The following is a 19882-nucleotide window of genomic DNA, read 5'->3' as shown; positions in this document are numbered from 1 at the left end:
GTGTTTGCAAATTGATTAACCAATAGGTCAATTACTTTTTTGTTGGAAAATAAACAATGAAAACACAATGTCACATCACTGGTGAACTATTTTTAGAGCAGGCCAAAAGCTACTCACGTGATTCTAGTTTTTGAGGGCTTATACGTGACCCTTTATTTAAAGGTAGTCCAATGAACTTTAGGAACCTTGATTTAGTCCAGTGAACCTAACATTCAAGTCAAACACTCAGATTTAGCCAATTATTGGTCACAGTTGCTGTATTTTTTTCTATTTATCTGTCATCGTGTTGTCGAAGTTGGCCGTAACTACAACAAATTCCTCGCCGCTACTGACACCTGCTGGCCAGGCTTAACTTTGCACTATGTAATTTTATTATTGCATCCTACTAAAGGAGGTTGGCAATATTTCGGCGATAAAAATATATGTTATGAATAGTTGTATGCACGATTTAAATTCAATAATTCCTACCAAATAATCAAATATAGCCGTGCAAGTAAAACAAAGCAAGTTAAACACATTTTAGGCAGCTTGTAAATAATTTGCAGAAAGAAATTCACTTGTGCGAAAAGTGTGTTTAATGTGAAATTCAAAAACTGTCAGTACATGAAGCAGGTCAAGAAAGTCCTTTATGGACTTGTGTATATTGTGTCCAGTTTAACCACTCACTTTTCCACATAAGAACATGAAACGATCCGGATATTACATGTCAGTACAAAATGTAGACTTTTAAAAAAGTTAGTAATAAAATATAATCTCTAAACATCCTTCAATTCTGTTTGACGGAGAGTGATAAGTGGACCGCGGCGGCAAGGCGGGTCTCGCCTTCACGTTCCTTCCCAGTGTGCCAGTTTTCACAACATATAAAATACACAATTGAAAAGATCAGACAGTATAATCATGTAGGAAATGAAACTATTAATTTGGCTGTTTTTGGCCTTGCAGTACTTCAGAAAAAGTAGTAACATTTGCGTTTTTTTGTTTAGGTTTAATTGAGACTACCATATAATTAATGATAGTCTAACAATTATAGATAAATAAATAAAGAAACACACACATCTGGGCACAAAAACAAATAAATTCTGTTGGCATGGAAGCAAAGAAATTTGCAATTTTTCATAGATTAAGTTTAAAATTCTTAACCAAATCAAGAGTCAGGGATTTTCCAAAATATTTTGAGGTTCTACAACTTTTCAATCAGTACCTGGATCGCCCAAAACACAATCCGATTTGGAATTTTACGTCATTAGTTCTAAACCTGGAGAGGAAGGATGTACAAATGAAGTCAAATAAGAAAATATTCCTTTTAGAAAAGTGCAATGATGTTAAAAAAAACAAACAATGATTGAACAGCCAATTTACAGTGCATTTTTTTCCAGTGTAAAAAATAAAAACAAACACACAATATATATATATATATATATATATATATATATATATATATATATATATATATATATATATATATATATATATATATATATATATATATATATATATAGTCCTTCTCCCATGTGTGATGCAAACATGACTCAGCGATCCTCCACTGTTTACAAATTCCCCTTGAAGCAGATTTTCTTTTTATTTTGGGGGTGGGTGCGGGACTATTATTATATTACTTTGGCACCATTTTTGTGGCATCTTGGTGCCAAGGAATTGTTCTAACTGAGAAGTCTGATTTAGACGAATAGTGGAGCTTCGCTGTATTCCAAAGTCATGTACGTATTAGCGGGAGACCAAGTTTGACGGCGCAGTTCCTACAAAACGACAGCAGTAACTGAAATCTGCATAGATTTAGTTTAAGACACACACAGGTAAGAAGTAACAGTACTACTGTATAAATGGAGGAGAGAAGACGCCACTCCTTTCCAGCGATGACATCTCAGCCGAGAAATCTGAGGGCCCACAAGCCAATTTGGAGATGTCACAGAGGCACTGGTGGAAAATGGAGTCATTAGTCAGATAGTTATCAATTTTATGCGAGTATCAATGAACATGAGTAACATTGTTTAAAGTGGCATAAACACTATCGGAAGCACTTATTATGGAAAAAAAAAACTTTAATGTGATACTCGTATGAACTAAGATTTACTGGTATTCACAGCTGGGTAATAGTTAGGGATAGACTGATTAGCAACCAGACCGATTATCAGTGCCCATATTTAGCATTTTGACAAATAATGGCATCAGCCTTTTTTGTTTTTGTTTTTTGCTCCAGTTGCAAGCCTTTAGATTTAAATGTCTTCATTCACATTTTCACATTATTTTATGAGATATGCTGCTGACACTGCACTTTTTGTTTCCGTAATAAATTAATACAAAAATAGGTGAAACCTCAGCATTTGAGTTACATTGAAATTGTGGGAAACTTTATGGCAGAAGTTGGAATGTTATTAACTTGTTCTAGTTTTTTCATTCTTTGTCTTAAATGTCTCAAATTCAGAATGTCTTCAACTAAGACTTTCTGATGAAGCGCGTAGCTCCCTATTTTTTTTTTTTTTATGCTAAAACTGTCTATTCTCAATTTATTACAATGACAATGATACTCCGACTATGACGTAGTGTTAACTCTTTATTAGCAGACCCGGAGCTGGTTCCCATCATGCATTGTGTGACAAACTACGGGTAGCATTAAAGCTCAAAACTGACACAGGCAAAAGCAAAGGTAATTTTTGCCAACCCAAATACCAATTAAAATGGGACCTTGTGTAATATGAAAAAAACAGAGTACAATGGTTGCGAATTTTCAACTTATACTGAATTAAATAATTACAAATGGACAAACATGTTGTGTGTTCTGTGCTTACCCAAGGAGGTGGTACTGAACCGCGTCCTCTGCAAGGTGGCAAAGCTGGGCTTGTCCGAGAGCAGGACGCGGTGCGAAGAAGTGATGTCACCGTTCCTCTGCAGCGAGGCGCACCTGTGAAAGTTGCCATCCATCTTGGTCAGAATGTTGCCGGAGCTGTGAGCGCGCTTGATGTCGGCGCAGTCGTGGCACGCGGCCCGTCCGTTCAGCGGCTGCACTTTACAGCAGGGGAGAACGTTGACCTTCCGCTCGTCTTTCGCGGCGGCGCTCAGCGTCCCGTTGGACAGAGACAGTTTGGTGAAATCGCCGCTCACCAGCTTCCCCAAATGCCCGTTGGCACGTCGTTCGTGATCCCTCAGCGGCGATCTTGGCATCTCTTTCCGAACGAAACCAGGTTTGAAAAAGGCCACGAGGCTCTCTTGGCTTTGACCCTCAAGCCACTTTTGTCCCGCTGGTTGCACCACTAACAGATCTTTCGGGGACCTGCTGCTCCCCCCGAAATGGACCTTGTTTTTTCTCAGTGTGGAATCTCTGCTGGGAGGTGCACTGTGGCTGCTGATGTGTGCTCCTAACATGGCCACTCTCTGAAGTTGGATGTCCATAGTCCTGCCCTGCTCCTGCCTCGCTCTCTTATTAGCCGACCTCGCCCTCAGGGAGCCGTCATCCCTGCTTTTGACGTTGCTGCTGAGCTGTCTCTCCCTGGCAGGCCTGCTCTGTCCCTCTGGGATTTGAGGGGAGTAGCATGCTTCTGTGCAGCTAAGGCTACTTCCGCTCGGTGAGCTGCACTCCTGTCCGCCCTCATAGGCCGAGCGCCGGGCATGCCTTTGCGGCGGGGTGGCTACCAGGCCTACGATGGGGTCTTTGGTACATCGCGGACGGCGGCCCGACTCCAGGTATTCCACCAGCTCCCCCGATTGAGTCTCGGCCGAGTGCTTCATTCGCTCCTTGGCTCCGAAGGACCATCGCAGCGGCAGGACTTTGCTCAAAGACTCCCTGGGCTTCGTTGGAGATCTCATGCTGACACTCCTCGCTTGGGTCCCACGGACAAACGGTTTGGACTCAAATCCATCTGGCGGGTAAAAAGAAATGATATCTTATACCATACAAAATGTAGTAGAGGGAAAACTTTTGTTGAGGCAGAAAAAAGCTCACAGCACGCCACCAAAAAAAAAAAAAGTTTCGAAAAGTACACTATTAGTGCACTGCCTACCTTTTGAATACATGCTTGCATATAAATACTGTGATCAAATGACATAAAAATCCAAATGTGATGCTGTATATTCACTTGCGTCCGCAGTTTTACGGGGTTCTTCTCCAAACACTGGTCGATCAGTAGACTCCGAGGCCTGCATGGGCACCGGGGGCGTGGAGATGGATCCAGCTGATACCAGGGTGCCTCTCTCACTGCCCCCCGACAGTCGCACGAGCCAGTGGTCGGAAGTGTTTGAGCTGGTGGAACCTGCCAGATGAAGAAGGAAGTTGGAGTTAGTTGCTCAAGAGGATGGCTGCAGAATACCACAATGTATATCACCAGGCATCCACTAAATGTTTATAATATTCTATAACACTACTCACAAAAAGCTTGTAAAGCAACATTGGGCTTTTGAGTGAAATTTCTAAAGGAACAAAAAATGTTTTGGATTGACTTAGCATAGATGCTACAAAATGATTTACAGTGTATAATGTCATTGAAGGGGAAGGTCCCTCATCTCTTTGAAAGTCAATTCAGAGGACAAACTGTTTTGATGCAGTCATGACCCTCGGCTGCACAACATACCCCCACTTTTCTTCTATAATATTGAAATACTGTTTATATCCCAAGGCTGAAGCAAGCAGACAACAGAAAAATGTCAAGGTCTGACCAGTGACTGAGGAACTTGCAGACCATGGCGGGATTGTTTTTCTTCTTTGATAGAAGAGTATATAGGCGCCCCGAGTGCACACGTCTCCCTCTGGAACTGCCTCAGCATTGCTGTCATCGTAGCTGTACCACTGACCGTCCACCGAGTTTCTACAGAACGCTGCCATGACAGAAACAACAAGGGTGACTTGTAGCATTAAGCTGCCATCCTGCCTTCATTGATTCATCCGTTTATCCTACAATCCTATTTTACTTTCTTGGGTTAAGCGTGCCTGTTTAAAATCATTCATTCATTCCCATTGAGGGCATTGTTTTGGTGTCTGACCTGTGTAATGCCCTCCATGCATCCCTCCGTGGTGGTTGCAGACGGCATACAGATTGTACAAGAAGTCCGGAGGAGCCAGCTCGGGCCGCCTGGGCTGCTTCCAATCGGGCTGAGGCGGAGGCTGATGCGGGCCGTGGTTGCGGTTCACCACGTGCGGCGTCATGTCCAGGTCCACCAGGGGGAAATGTACGAACGTGGTCAGCTTGTTTCTCCGCTCGCCCACTTGCCTGAAGCGCTTCAGGTGAAGGATGAGGATGTCTGGGAGCGTCCACAAGCTCATCTTCACCATGCCCTGCTGCAGCTGCTTACAGTGCGGGCACTTCCAGGCATCATCGGGGGCGAGCTGCAAGGAAATGAGACGGGGTTGTCTTGTGTTTTCACTTCCTTATTTAGTTTCATGAGAAACCGTGCAGTTTAGTTCTGCAATACCACAAACAGTAACAAAAATAATACACGTATTATTAAATGAATACTTCTCTGGAGTTGTCAATCAAAATGGAATTTCTACAGCTAATACTAAAACTGGCAATACAGCAGTTCTTTGAAGGTTTATAATTACCATAATAGCTATGATAAATAGGGCTGGGGGAAAAAAAAAAAGGTCGACCAAGTCGACTTTAAGATTAGGTCCACTGAAAATACCCAGAAACATGGGCACACTCCCAGGCCTCTGGTAGAGGACCCGAGCTTCTTGAGGATGAGACGGATACCACCCCGCCAGGGTGAGAAGGAGATTTTTTTTGTATGTACATCTCACCTGAATGAAGTTTGTGGACAGAAATATTAGTTGTAACTTGAATTAATATACTTAACTTGATTGTTGAGGGGTTGGGGGTACGTTTCACAGCATATGCTTAGATCTCAACACTATGCAAGTAAATGTTCGGGAGTCACAATTTATTAAATATCTTACATATTTATAAGTTACCTACCTGCTCCTCTTTGGTGTAGAGTTGAAAACACTCATCCAATGTGCAGCTGTACTGCTGGACATGTTGCTGCTGTTGATTCCTCACACTGTCTGCATCCTTCACCACCTCTTCCTGAATGTTACCAAACAGGCTACAAACCAGGATGCAAATAAGGGTTCAGTGGAGCAAATGAAATTTAAAGTTTCATGTTAAAACGTTGAGTTGAATAAAGAGCTTACTCACCAGTCTTTGATTCTGTACTCCCATTCAATGATGAGCTTCACGTGCGGCGGTCCTCCTGGACTGCAGAGTTTCAACGCTCTGAAGACAGCAAAACAAATATTACACATTATTTTTTCAGTGTAACATCAATCCTTTTTCAACAATGTTGGTTCTCATTGGGCTCGCTGTGGAGCTGGGTCTTAGTGCTCACTTTCAATGCTGAAAGGCTATTTAGTGTATTTACTGCCCACAAATACTGTACTTTTATTTTTTTTTTAATTTGACCATGGCGTGAATATTTAATGCAGCGTTTCATCCACTGGATGTCAGCACTTGCTGGGAGCGTAAACATGTGTTCATAACTTTCATTTTCATGTGATTAGTTCTTCTTTCTAACAAATGAATACAAGGTCATTTCCATGCCAAAGCATCTGGCGGATTTAGACATAAATTAGAACAAAGAAGTGTAATGGCAGATTATGTAATAGGGCATATTATAGGGCCTATAACAGTTAAAATTCCTGAATGCACCTTAGAGTCAATTAGAACATAATTTGTCTGTAAACTAATTTTTTTTCACTTTCAAAATATTGTTTTGAAATGTTTTCACCTGTCTTTTACTACAGTATAATTCACAGCTGTAAAACTATTTAACAAGCCCTGAAAATCTACTTCAACCACTGGCAGACATGCGTAAAAATATACATGGAAATGGACTATTTTTGGTAGTTGCTCCAGGTGTGGCCCACAGCAGAGAACAAAATTCAGCAGTTTGCATAATTATTAGCACCTTTAAGACTCTGCATAGCCACATATTTCATTGTTGGGTGCTTCCAAGAAAAAAAAAGAAAGAAAGAAAGAAAGAAAAGTAGTCATTCAATCCTCGGTTAATATTCACACTCCATACTGACCTGTCAACAGCAGGATGGTAGAGTGGCCGAGCGTCCTGCGGTGACAAGTAGCTGTAAAATGATGATCCTCCCACCACGCGGATGTTGAACAGCACTCTGTTATTCTGGGAGAAAAATAGTGGGATTAGACCATGTGAAGACACTGCTTGCATTACAATGTTGGCTAAACATGTCTGGCGATTAAAAGTTGAACAGAGCATTATATACACTATGAATATGGAAATAGATGTAGATTAGGGATGCAGCTATAAATGTTTTTGTTATTGGATTCTCAATTTTATTTAACTTAAATGTCAAAGTTTGCTTTGCAGAACACTTTATTCCGAGGTTGACCGTCTCATCACGTTTCTGGCATGTTTTACTGTCATGCAGAGCATTAACAAGTGTTGCTACGATTGGCTTGATATTTTTTCTGACTTGTAGACTACTAACAGGGTATCTAGGCCAAGAAAAAAATGATGAGGTGACTTTACGGACAATAAAAATGGAGTACCAGTGTGCCTAAAATATTGAAAAACAACAAAAATGTGTTTGTGGTCTGAGCAGGTTCAAAAGGCCAAAAATGAGGACAAAAACAAAAGAAGTAATAAAAGACTAATATCTTTGACTTCTCCTTTGCTGCATGTTTATATTATGATGAGATTTGGTCAGATGGAAGCTGCTTTAGGAATGAAGGAGCTTTGCAAAGATGAAGTCGATTTCCTCTCTTCCCATATGAAATGCGGTTAGTGGATACGGGTTGAGCTCAAACACAAACACCCACGCTCAGTCCTGTTACGAAAGCTGTCTTTGACAGAAAATCGCATTCCTGAAAGCTATCCTCATATATGAACTTATTGCTGCGCTAGAAGCTTTGGGCCTTATTACACAGTATTACTGACCTAACTGATTTTTTTTAAGTGTCCAAATTCAAGTTTCAATTCATATTTCTGTCCACAAAATAGAAACGAGTCATTTACTTGAAACTATCCGCCGACATGGGTACTGTTTTGCCGGAGCGGCTCACATATAAGGCAATGCGTCAAGTGTCAAGCTGTCAGTAAGCCTGCTTGTTTGGGCACGTCAACATACAGAGTGTAAATAAGAAGGGATTCGTATCGAAAGCATGTACATGTGCGTGGGAGCTAATATATTAAAAAACCTGAGCATGGTGTGAAAATCACAGCTGCCAGTGTGACGAGGATGAAAAAAAAAAAACTGTGAAAATTCATATCGGAGCATTGATGGATAAGGGCCAAAATGTCGGACTTCACAACATAAAGGTTTGCCACACTACATGAGAATCTTTGGACAAGCTTTGAAAGCAGCCAGCTTCAAAGTGCAAAAGTTATGAGTGTTTTAAGTAAGGGCAGAGGGCTTCATTATCTTGTGTGCTTTTGCACTGCAAAGCGTAACAGCGTTTGTCATTTCTCACACTAAATACTATTTACCACTTTACCACACACACACTTGCTGCTAAACTGAATATTTTAGGCCAAATGGATCTCATCTCTGCCAACAAAATGTCCTTCTTCTCACAGCTTGCAAAAAAAAGATCAATAACTTGGGCCGCCTCTGTGTTTTGTAATAGATTACATTGCTGTTCTTGCTTTAGGCACCCTGCCAACCTTTTCAAATCCTTTCCAGCAAATTCAGTAGCAGGGAAAATGACTGAGAAAAAAAAGGACTGCTTTTGAATTTCAGTCTGTACAGAGGCTAAAATTAGAAGCGGAAAAATCCACTCGACAGTGTCATTAATTGACACAAGCAGCTATTGATTTGCTTTCAAAGTAGAGCAAACATCTGCTCTTTCAAGGCAGAAGGTGGCTCTGGGAAACTTTATGGTACTTTACAGGGTGCCTTTATGGAATGGCTGATGCTGAGGTGGCACCAAGGCGACAAAAGCACACTGCCAGGGAATTTTTTGCACCTGACTCGTCCCTCTCTTTGGACTGCCACTGGCTGATGCCTCCTGGTAAACGACATTAAAGTGTGACATATTTTTCAGTGTGGATGTGTACAGACTTGATCCAAATCTTAAACCAGTTGAAAATAATAGCTAGAATTTATTTTTCGCATTTGGATCTTAATGGGGTTTGAAGTAGATCTACAATACGCAAAAGAGCTCATCTGTCTGGAACTGATTCCGTTTTTATACATTTCCATTGCTATCGAATGTCCTCTATGGAATTAAATCAGGGGAACAAGCAGAATGGTACAAAAGAATGATTTATGCAGAAGAAGTCCTTCGTCAAGCAAGGAGTGTGAACCGCAGCGTTGACCTGCTGAAAAATCACGCCCTTACCAAACAGACGAAGGCCCTTAGTCATGAAGGATGCCGTTTGCGACATCTGCACGTAACCAGCCACCGTTTAAACACCCTGCACCATTTGAAACTCCGGTGTCCCAGTGAATGAAAAAGCACCCCGGATCATGATGGAGCCCCTCCACCGTCCTCCATCAGATGGCTTCCCATAGGTAGGCATGAAAAGGAGATCCCACTTGAGATGTTATTTCATTCCATTTCCCTCAGCACCAATTTGAGGACAATGAAGTATTTGCCAGGGCAGCTTTGAGACAAAGTCCTCCAGCATAACCTGAGGCCTTCTGTCAACAGACCAGGCCTGAAACACCTCACTGGGGAGCCACTGAAAAAAAATGCCACATAACCTGGCGAGGAGCGGCAGATCTGCTCTGAGCACCGAATGACTGAGCTCATCATCTAATCGCTGAGGGTTAGCTGGTTGAGCTGTTTTTATTTGCAATCTGATCCTTCCGCTCACTCCAATGCCTCTGATCTTGGGTGAGCGCAGCAAGATTGATCAACCATTTGATAGAGCTTTGCCTTTTGGATTAGCTCCATTTACTGCGGCATCTCCCATTTTATCCTTCTGTACTTAAAATCCTGGCAAAGGGGGAGGGGTCATGTGTGTCAAGGTATGCTTTTATTGCCAATCCGCAATATACAGTATGTGAAACAAACACAGGCTCAAAATGTCATTCTCAAGGGCTCAATAACATGACAGAAAACAATAACAATGGTCCTGTCAAAAGCAAGAAAATCTCTGTTCAGAAGAGGCGTGTATTTTGGTCATGCACTCTACTGGGAATTTTTGCCATTCATATATGGGCATGCAACCTTGACCGGGTCTGACGGTTTACAATGGTTTTGTTTTGATATTTTTAAGGGGACTCCTAAGCAGCACATGAATTGCAGCAGTTGAGAAAACGAGCCGCCTCTTTAAAGTTAAATCGATGTCAGTAGTTTTTGAAAGTACAGTAGTTGTTCAGTACCTGTGCTGGCGCCCCATTGGTCATCAGGTAGTAAAGCTTGCTGAGAATGCTTTGCTGCAACTGATCCCAGGAAATAGACCGGTCTTCTCTCATTAGGAATGGTGGGCCGAACCTAAAATAACAATAAAGGACAAAACCTAGTTGGCTACAATGAAAATAAAACAAGTGATTTTGACACCGTTAGGGAAGCACAGTGTAAGACAATACATGGATTTGGCTGATGAGAAGAGGGAAAACCATCACTCTAAAAAATGGATCCCATGGCACATTTATTATAACACGCATTTAATTGAAGGCAGTCCTCCATTGTCTGCTTGAGATTTATTAGTGTCTTTATTGGCATGCATGTGCACGGTGAGAAAACAAAACAAGCTACACAGTAGAAGAATAACAAGGACGTCCTGTAAATCAGGTTATGGTAAAAATGAAGGAAAAACTATTAGTGAGGAAATGTGCGTTTTAAGGTTCCACCAGACTTATTATTATTCTGTGGTAGACACAGCCAAACACACACAATTGTGGAGGCTTTGGCCTGGATTAACAGGTCCTTTTTAGCAGCATCTTTTGAAGACTGTTTTTTCCCAAAGTGAATGTCCTCTTGGGGAGGAGTGAGCTCAGTTGATGAAACAATATTACATCCACTTCACCCCCACTAAAATCATCATTTGAACCCCAATAAAACAAGAGAAATTCCATGTTGACATTCAAGAGAAGCCACGAATGCCTTTATTTTTTTAAACTAAGGATGCAGCGTGCAAGACAAATCTCGCACACTTGCGAGTTCTGGTTGACAGATTCAGTTTTCAAAAATCCCAGATATCCTTGTTGTTCACGTTTTCTTTTAATCAAAATTGGGAACATCGGTAGGGGTGTGCTGACTTTTTATACGGACTGGAGATGGATAAACATAACAGAATTTCACTTAATGATTAAGCTTTGTGGAAAGCTGGCACTCTCCGGAGGAACAATCACGTATCTATGCTTTCTACAACATTTTTAAAACAAAAACTATGATGTCGTCTGCAAACAGACAGAACGCACACATACAAAGCAAGTCATTTTCCCGTTGAGTGATCTTGTGCTTTGATTACAGTTTGAGACACGTGAGTTCAATGTCACCCTCTTGGCAAAGCGAAGCCTCCCACGGTCATCGGATGAGTCCGAGATCGGTGGGTGGCTGCTTTGATCAATGGCAGCAAGTCATTGGGAAGGAGAAACGGACACAAAGGAGTCAGACTCTCACGGCTGAGAGTGGACTTTCTCACGGCCATGTTGGCCAGCTCACCTTTATTGATCCGCCTCAACTGGACGGGAGAGACAAGTGTCTGACACATCTGCAATCCGGCCAGATGTTGGATTCCTTGCTCGTTTGATTTCCAACCCCTCACGCGGCGAGATGGATGCGAGGCATTTATTTTCCAGAAAGGTGAAATGACCTTGACGTGCTTCTGGCACAGAGTGGAGCTAAATATAAAATGACTGAGCATCCTAGTTCCACAGAGGAGGGAGAGCAACTCTACGATAATAATGCTCAAATAGATTAAGTGCAGAGATTTTAAAGTGCTTGAAATCAAAACTCTTCTTTGCTCGTTCATTTATTCACAAAATAGCAAAAAAAAAAAGCTAACTAATGATCGTATATGTTACAAGTTGAAAAAAAAAGGTTTGAGCAAATAATAATCTCTTCAAATAATAATCAATTCAATACCAAACGCATATTTGTGTGTGTGTTTTTAAAGTGACAATATGTAACATTTAGACTGTTTTTCATTAAAAATGAATACTTTATAGATTTCAAAAACTTGCAAATAAACGTGTTCTTAACGACCAACATTATGTTCTAAATATAATTGTATGTCTAGTTACATTATTGATTTTTTATTGATTTTAGCTTCCTATTTCATTTTTTTTTACATAATACTGTATACTGTTGCTTTTATTTATTTGTTGTAGTGTTTTCCCTTTTCCTCTGACATTTTGCAGACCAAACCACTGGCTGTTTGTTTTGAATATTCTGAACTGTCAATTTGAAATAATGTCCCGTTTCAGAAAGTAGAGATGGAAATTAAAACATTTGTTTCATCCTTTTTATCCATTGATCATCAAAATAATCATCAGATTAATCAATAATTTAAATAATCGTTACCTGTCGTACTACTTCTGTCAAAAGTTAAACTGTAGATTTTAGTGCTATAAAAGGATTTAAAACTTACAGCTAATTAGTAGCAAAAAAATTCCACAATTAACCAAGAATAATTACAGTTAGTACATTGCAGTAAGTAAATAGAACTACGTTTTTTTTTTTTGTTTCAGGAAATTTAAATCAAATATCCAATGTTAACGCTTCAACTTTGACAGCCCTTGTAAATATATATATTTTTGGGATCACTTTATTTTACGGTAAGTATAAATGACAATAATAGCAGGGAGATATTATGGAAGAATGAATGCATTATTCATAGACAAAAACACCCTTGGAATTTGTGTAATTTACCTAACAGTTTGTTGGCCTGCTCCTGCTGCGTTGCAAACCAACAGCAAAATCTTTACTGGGACGCCCTGGTTGAGAAATTCTGAAGACAACGCCGCAGATGCAGGTAATCTTTTACCCTCTGGACCAGTGGCATATGTAGAAGATGGTAGACTGTGATGATAACCTAAAAAGGCACAAAGGGTGAAACGTTTACAGAAATATTCCCAGATTTCTTTCTGTGCAGATGACTGATCGAAGGACTGATGTTGAAATTTAACACGTTGAACCAGGGAGTGACCGATATGGATGAGACAGCAGCTTTCTATTTAGGGGAGTGATTCACAGAACAGATGGATTGATGGCAGTCTGAACTCTCAGCGGGAGCGTTTATCTGATGCAGCCTGTGCTCCACCCCCCCTTGTGTTTAGACCAACACAAGGAGGGGTGCGACTGAGTGAGCGAAAAAGCCGAGTTTATAACATCCCCGTGAAATGTGACGCCGGCCGAGCTGCGTTTTTGTCACCCGGTTGACAAGCTCAGCGCTCAGCACGCAGGTCAGCTCCTACGAGCTTGACTGTGATAAATCAGGCCGCAAATCCCGCTCAGACGAGACGTAATTGATTGGCCAAAGTTACAGAGTCCTCCCCAAACCAACATGTTTTATTAAAGCCCGTTGTTCTCCTGACACACCATGCATCACTGCCAGTGGCTGCGATGTGTGCGATCTTTGCAAAGCGCCTAACAACTGCGTTAGCATATCCGTCCTCGGTAATAATTGGGGTGTGCCGGGCGCATTAATCTGGGCGCTGAAGACCCATTCAAAACTAATCAAAGTCTACAAATACACCATCAAAGCTTGGACATGAATACGCTGATTGCCACGTCTTGACCCCGGGAATTCAAATTCTGATGAGAAGGCGCAGCTCTTAATTTAGTCATGTTGCTCTCATCAAGGCAGTGATAAAGCTCACTTTAAATCATGGGCGACAATTTTCGCAAGAAGTGACCTCTAACAGTTCTGGGAATGAAGCATGACGGATATCTCCTTTTAAAAGTCCGGTCAAACATGTTCATGAAAGAGTAAAATGCTGAGGTCACCTCCTGGACCGTCCCGCTGAGAGCTACGCGGGGCTGCCGCCATCACCGTTCGTTCCTCAATAAATCAAATATTTTATGGCGTGCTGTCAAAGGCTGTGTGCTTTCACCACATCTGTTTCTTGTCTCCTTCCACTCCTATCCTGTTTTTAACCTTTACACGATTGTCTTTGTGTGGTATCACAATCTCTCTTTTAAATCATGAATTGAGACTAAAATGGGAAAAAAAAATCAGACATTTGTGAGTTTGTCACTGTTCTGCACTCACGCAGCCGGCCACCAGGAAGAAGCAGACTAAACACGGTCAAACTATAATTAGAAATGACTTTTCCTGGAGGATTCTATTCTATCCACACACACGCGCACACACTCTGAGGGCACAAAAAGTATCAGTACAATACGAGGGACTGATACTGGAAGGAAAATGGAGTTGGCTTAAGTTATAACAGCCTCCATGGTCTGAAGTGCTTACAGTATTTATGACAGTAGTTCTCAACCTTTTTTCAACGATGTACCCCATGTGAAATATTATTTCTAATCATTGCAAAGCATTTTTAGATAAAACAAAATTTAAAAAAGATGTTCCATCTGTGTCTGAGTTATTGAACTTTTTTTTTTATTAAACTATATTTTTAGTGGTATATCTAGGCCTTGTTCATTCAGCAGCACTAGAAGATAAATTATGTACCATCATCTCTTTTATTTCTGGCACATTTGCCGGAAAATTGTGTCACTACAGACATATGAAATTTACAAAAAATAGACATCCAAAGTAGCAATGAACAAAAAGTTGCTTCATGTTCTAATTAATGTGCTCTTAATTTAAAAACAGAAAAAAAATGTTTCAGTTACAGTATTTCAAAAGAATAAATTAGATGTGTGGATACCTGCGGAAACCTGACCCCAGAAACCCTGGGGCACCCCCAGTTAAGAGTTCCTTCTCATAGCCCCATTTTAAAACACCCACATTAGAGCATGTGAGTTCACCAAAGTTGGAACTGAGAGAGGACACTCTTCTAGTCAATTGCAAATGTAAATAACAATCACAAATAACATAGATTATAACAGTATACATATTTAATGCAATATGCAGCTGGCAGCATTCATTAATTCAAACTATGTAAATAAACCTCATATATACAAAAAACAAAAATTTATTAACAATAGCTAAAATTAATCAATTTGTGTTTGTAATGAAAAATAGTAATCTGACTTGGAGAGCAAATAAGCACATTGAAGACTATTAAATTCCAAAAAATCCAACTTTTCATTGCAAATTCATAGATCACAATGGTGAGTAATATTTTCACTTGCCTGTGGGTGAGAAAAACAAAACAAAAAAAGAACCAAGAATGGGAAAGGATGCAGCGGAGTACATGAAACAAGACACAATGCACATCACCAGCTGAGAAACAGTTGGAGTGTAGCACAGACATTGAAGACATAAATTTGATAGCAAAAGAGGGCATAGCACAGGGTGTGTTCGTGTGTCATTCATAGTGCTCTATGTGATGCTGTAGACTTTTTATTGCCTTCCTCAAGGCCCCCCCTGCTGTCATGTGGACTCCCTGTGGGTTTCATTAAGAATACTAAACAGGCTGTTTGTTTGTGTGCATTTTCAAACTTTAAAGCAAGTAATAATACCAGCAAACAACAATTTATTAACTTAAAATACATTCTCTGTGTTATAAAGGAATGAGAACCATAAGTTGGAAATTCAAATATGAAGCTACCTGAAGTCCGTGCGGAGCCTCCTCTGATGTAGAGGGGCGGAGCCTGGAAGGCATAGATGACATCATTTTCCGCAATAATAGTTAGATCGTCTTCATCAAAGAAGGAGCGCTGGAACCCAGTCGAGTAAACTTCAGTCAGAATCACCTGTAGATAGGAATATACAGTATAATTTTGTCAGTGTACTTCCAAATTGTCAGTTACTATATCTTACTTCTCTCAAAAAGACTATTACACGTCTTTATGTTTACCTGATCTGGGGAAATGTTACCCTCATCAGCCACCATCCTTCTCAAGCAGGCGACAGAGCCAAACAGAGGCACGGCCAGACCGACTCGCAGGTACCTTTGTCCTTTAGTACTGAACACCAGAGTCACACACACGGGCCTGCCAGAGACCGACACACGGTTAGAGAACGATTGGGAACCAGCGTAACCTCCGTTTCTATGTTCTGAGTTTCGGCTGACTGCGCTACGGCCAGGAGGGGACAAAAGAAGACTTTCATGAATAAATCAATACATTTTAACATTAATAATGGATCATTAGGAGTTAAGTTTTATGACTGCCAAATAATGGAATCTATTGCATTTTTAAAAGCAGAGAGCCCTTGGCGCTGACCTCTTCAGAGGCAGCCACCCCTTTCTCGTAGCTTTTCACAGCAGATACTCCTAACCTCTCTTTATAGTGTACACCGGGTGAAAACAAGTGGTCATTGATAAGAATTGAAATAGAAATATCTGTCTTTGTGTGAGTGTGTCCTTAAGTTTCCATAAATAGGCATTTTCCCACCCCAACTTGATTTATATATTCTAAAAATGACTGGCAGTTTTTAAAAAACACATTTCAATGTGTGTCCTCCATGGGAACACATACTGGAGACTTGTAATGTAAATGAAGAACGCCCACCCTCCTCCAAAAAAAAATAGAAATAAAGAAATAAATAAAAAGGAAATCACGTTTGGAACGATTTTCAATTAAAAATAGAGTGTCTAAAACATAGTAATGTTCAATTATTGTCAAGTGAAGAAGGCATACCACAGCAGTACTTTAGGAAAAAAAAATACATTTATAAAGACCATGTGTATAAACTGTGTGTCTCCACTGCTTGTCTTGGTACATCACCTAGCATCTTTTTTTTTTTTTTATTCTAAAGAGATGAAAATAATCATGTTACATACCTTTTGGTTGGTCTCTTTTGTTATGGCAGAATTAATTTCTGCCCATGACATTGTCTAGCCAGCTTAGCATTATTTTTTCATCTCTCATGGCGCTTAAACCTTTGAAGTCAAATATCGGAAAATTACGACGTAGAGTGGTTAGCTTTGCTTTATTATTAAAGCCTTTTCTGTTGCCGGGGCTTAGCACAGGCTGATGAGCACGGCTGGCAGCGGTGATGCGTCTGTACTATTTAATCAAAGCAACACAATGAATTAGCAATTTTTAGTTAAATAAATAAGCAATTGCACATGATTCTAGAGACGTTTTGTATGTTGAAGTGCACATTTATCACCGAGTATACGTTCCTGACCACCCTCGAAATAGATAAAATCCACTAAGTAGCATGGTTGACGTGAATTTGGTTATTTATATTACATATTGTGCTATATTTTTTCAATGTTTTATTCACGCCGCTTAATCTAGTTTACAATTAATTGTAACTAGTGGTGGTAGGCTATATGTGAAATTAGCTAACTGTTTACTTTACCACAGACTTGCATGTCTATGTAGATATTTTTGACTTGGACATTTTATAAGTAGCCTGCAAATCAAAACAGTGAGGCTACCCCGGTTCTGTAACCACACCAATCCAAGATAGATTTACAACCATACTGGATAAACAAAATGATCCATTATGCAAAGAATGCAATACCAGCAAAAGAGAATCCAACGGTTGGGTTGTTTAGCACAGGACATATTTGTTTGGAGACAATCTGTGTGTGTCAGCCGGAGAGAATATTTGCACACAAAGAACACGGAGTAATAAAAAGATTCCTTTGGTTTTACTCGGTACTACCGCTTCAGTACAGTCGAAAGAAATGTGTGTTTGAAAACATTTTCATCTTGGCGTATCACTGGTGTAGCTCTTAGATCGTGCTTTAATCTAAAAATAACCACCCAAAGTAGCAGAGATGTTGGATGAATTAATGTGAACTACATGCAAGACCGAATACTTAAAAAATAACCTGAAATAATTAAAGGAGTTCATTTATAAGCACCAAGTAATCTTATGATAGATTACTCCTGTTTTGGTCCTAAATTTATAGATGGGATTCAGACCGCGGTCTCTGACCATCACAAATTCTGTAAAGTCCTGAAATAGATGTCTCAAGACCATTTAACTTTAAAAACATTAAATGTTGTTGGTGTGCAATAATAATTAGGTGAACTCAGCAATCAGACAACTCAGCAATACTCACCTGGTTTGGCGAAGAGGAATAGGGAGTGAGATGCAAAGGAAAGGGTCAAAGGTGTTGCTCTCTTTCAGACAATGAGGGCATGTCAGTGAAGATCTGCGCAAAACAAAGTACATACATATCAGTCATCAAAACTTGGGCTGTACTTACAATTTAATCTCTGAATTCCACTGATTAAGTCTGGCAGAAACGGAGTGGGCTTAATTACATCACATGTGAAGAACACTCCAAAAAATACATACACTCCTATCTGATTAGGAGAATGGAAACGACAAGCTTTCCATCATGTTGCATCACTCTCAACAGTGCCACTAATGCTCTGTAATGGCACAGTGGGTGCAAGGAAATGAAGAGATTTTCAAATGGTTGCTCCTCTGCATCCGAATGCAAAGAATGTGGCCCAATGACGAGACCACCCTTCCCCAATTTTCTTTCAATTTATATTTACATATATACATTACCCACAGAGAATTAAACAGAGAGAAAAAGCTAGCTTGGGTTATTAGAGTTTATATGAGTCAGTTAATTTGATAATATTTAGTAATTCTCAGGTGTGTCAGGGGAAGAAACCTAGAAAACATGCAGGATCCCGGCCCTTGAGGAGCAGGATTGGACACCCCTGTGTAAGCCAATCCCAGTAGGGATTTCTAAAATCACCATCAGAACAAACTATCCTACTTCCTCCGCTATGCAGCCAAATAAAAAATGTTGCTAAGAGGACCACTATTAGAATTGTCCCTAGGCGCTTTGAATCTGAAAAAAAAAAAAAAAAGTCACATGCGAGAAGTCAGAAAAGTGGCTAAATATAGCACCAAAGTTGCTACATTGAAGGCGCATCAATGCATTTGCTGGCTTTTACCACTCATGCATGTCAAAATGAAAGTGGCTTTATCATGACTTTGTGACGGGGAGGGTAAAAAAAAAAAAACATCATTGCGGTCAAAAGTTGAGTATGCTTCATTCTCATTGTCTACACTACTATAGGGGCTCAACAATGACAGATCCCCAGGTGTGCTCCTCTTGGCTTTTATCCATTAGCAATTATCTCACAGCCTAGTTAAAGTCCTTCCTCGTGCCACTGCCAGTTGGTGTATCTTTCACTCCTATCCTCTTCGGGAGTCTCAGTGCAGTTGTAGTAAGCATTTACAAACCCTCTGCATCCAACTACGAGGAACATCTCTGTACATCCCTTTTGTCGTTCTTCCCTTCACACAAAAACTAAATCAAATACAATAACAGTCAAACTATTCAGCTCGTATCTTAAGCACATGGCTTCAATTTGTTGGTACTTGATTTGATAGTGTGCAACCTAATCAATGAAAAACAGAGCACAACTGATGAATGTCTGCTTATTAGACGGCCCTTGGATAAATACAAATACAAACCTGATAGACTGCATAGAGTTCCGATTGTCCAGCATGAAAAACAGCAATAAACGGAACTAATACATTTACTATTGAACATTAGATTGATAGGCTAATTTATTTTTTTTATTGCTGTGACACGAACAAACCTGAAGCTCAGTCAGGTGGAAAAAAACGTGTTGACCGGATTTATACACTGCTGCTACAATAACTACCTGGAAGCTGCTGACGGACTGAGGATAGAGTTAACTGCTGATGGACTTGATTGCTTCTTCCAGTGAGATTTACAGACTACAATTATAACAGAGGCTATATAAGTGCACTTAATGAGTATGGTTTAAAAAAAAAAGTGATGTACCAGTACTGTAACTGAACGTACATTTTCCTATGAAAAAATCATAGCCAAGACGCAGATGAGCAGACGAGTGACTGCTTTGCCCTTATTGGATGGATAGACAGACCCAGGATGGGGAAAAAATGTGGGGTGAATAAAGCACCA

The 19882-nt window shown here is 40.2% G+C and overlaps 1 protein-coding gene across 1 annotated transcript in view; it reads right to left on the bottom strand.

Annotated features, from left to right (window-relative positions):
• Positions 1-1479: 1479 nt before the first annotated feature.
• Positions 1480-19882, bottom strand: part of usp43b (ubiquitin specific peptidase 43b) — a 38908-nt gene continuing 20505 nt past the window's right edge. The window contains exons 4-16 of the mRNA XM_088437675.1: positions 18023-18115; positions 15857-15992; positions 15608-15752; positions 12801-12963; positions 10307-10418; positions 7034-7137; positions 6144-6221; positions 5922-6051; positions 4990-5332; positions 4666-4824; positions 4089-4262; positions 2805-3872; positions 1480-1932 (exon numbers count right to left, since the gene is read on the bottom strand). Coding sequence (XP_088293801.1) covers positions 1922-1932; positions 2805-3872; positions 4089-4262; positions 4666-4824; positions 4990-5332; positions 5922-6051; positions 6144-6221; positions 7034-7137; positions 10307-10418; positions 12801-12963; positions 15608-15752; positions 15857-15992; positions 18023-18115 — 2716 coding nt within the window. The 3' untranslated portion in view covers positions 1480-1921. The remainder of the gene's footprint in view (positions 1933-2804; positions 3873-4088; positions 4263-4665; positions 4825-4989; positions 5333-5921; positions 6052-6143; positions 6222-7033; positions 7138-10306; positions 10419-12800; positions 12964-15607; positions 15753-15856; positions 15993-18022; positions 18116-19882) is intronic.

Source organism: Hippichthys cyanospilos, chromosome 16 (assembly GCF_059441005.1).
Source record: "Hippichthys cyanospilos isolate Australia breed blue-spotted pipefish chromosome 16, RoL_Hcya_1.0, whole genome shotgun sequence".
In the NCBI taxonomy this organism is placed as follows: domain Eukaryota; kingdom Metazoa; phylum Chordata; class Actinopteri; order Syngnathiformes; family Syngnathidae; genus Hippichthys; species Hippichthys cyanospilos.
This window is presented reverse-complemented; position numbering and strand designations above follow the sequence as displayed.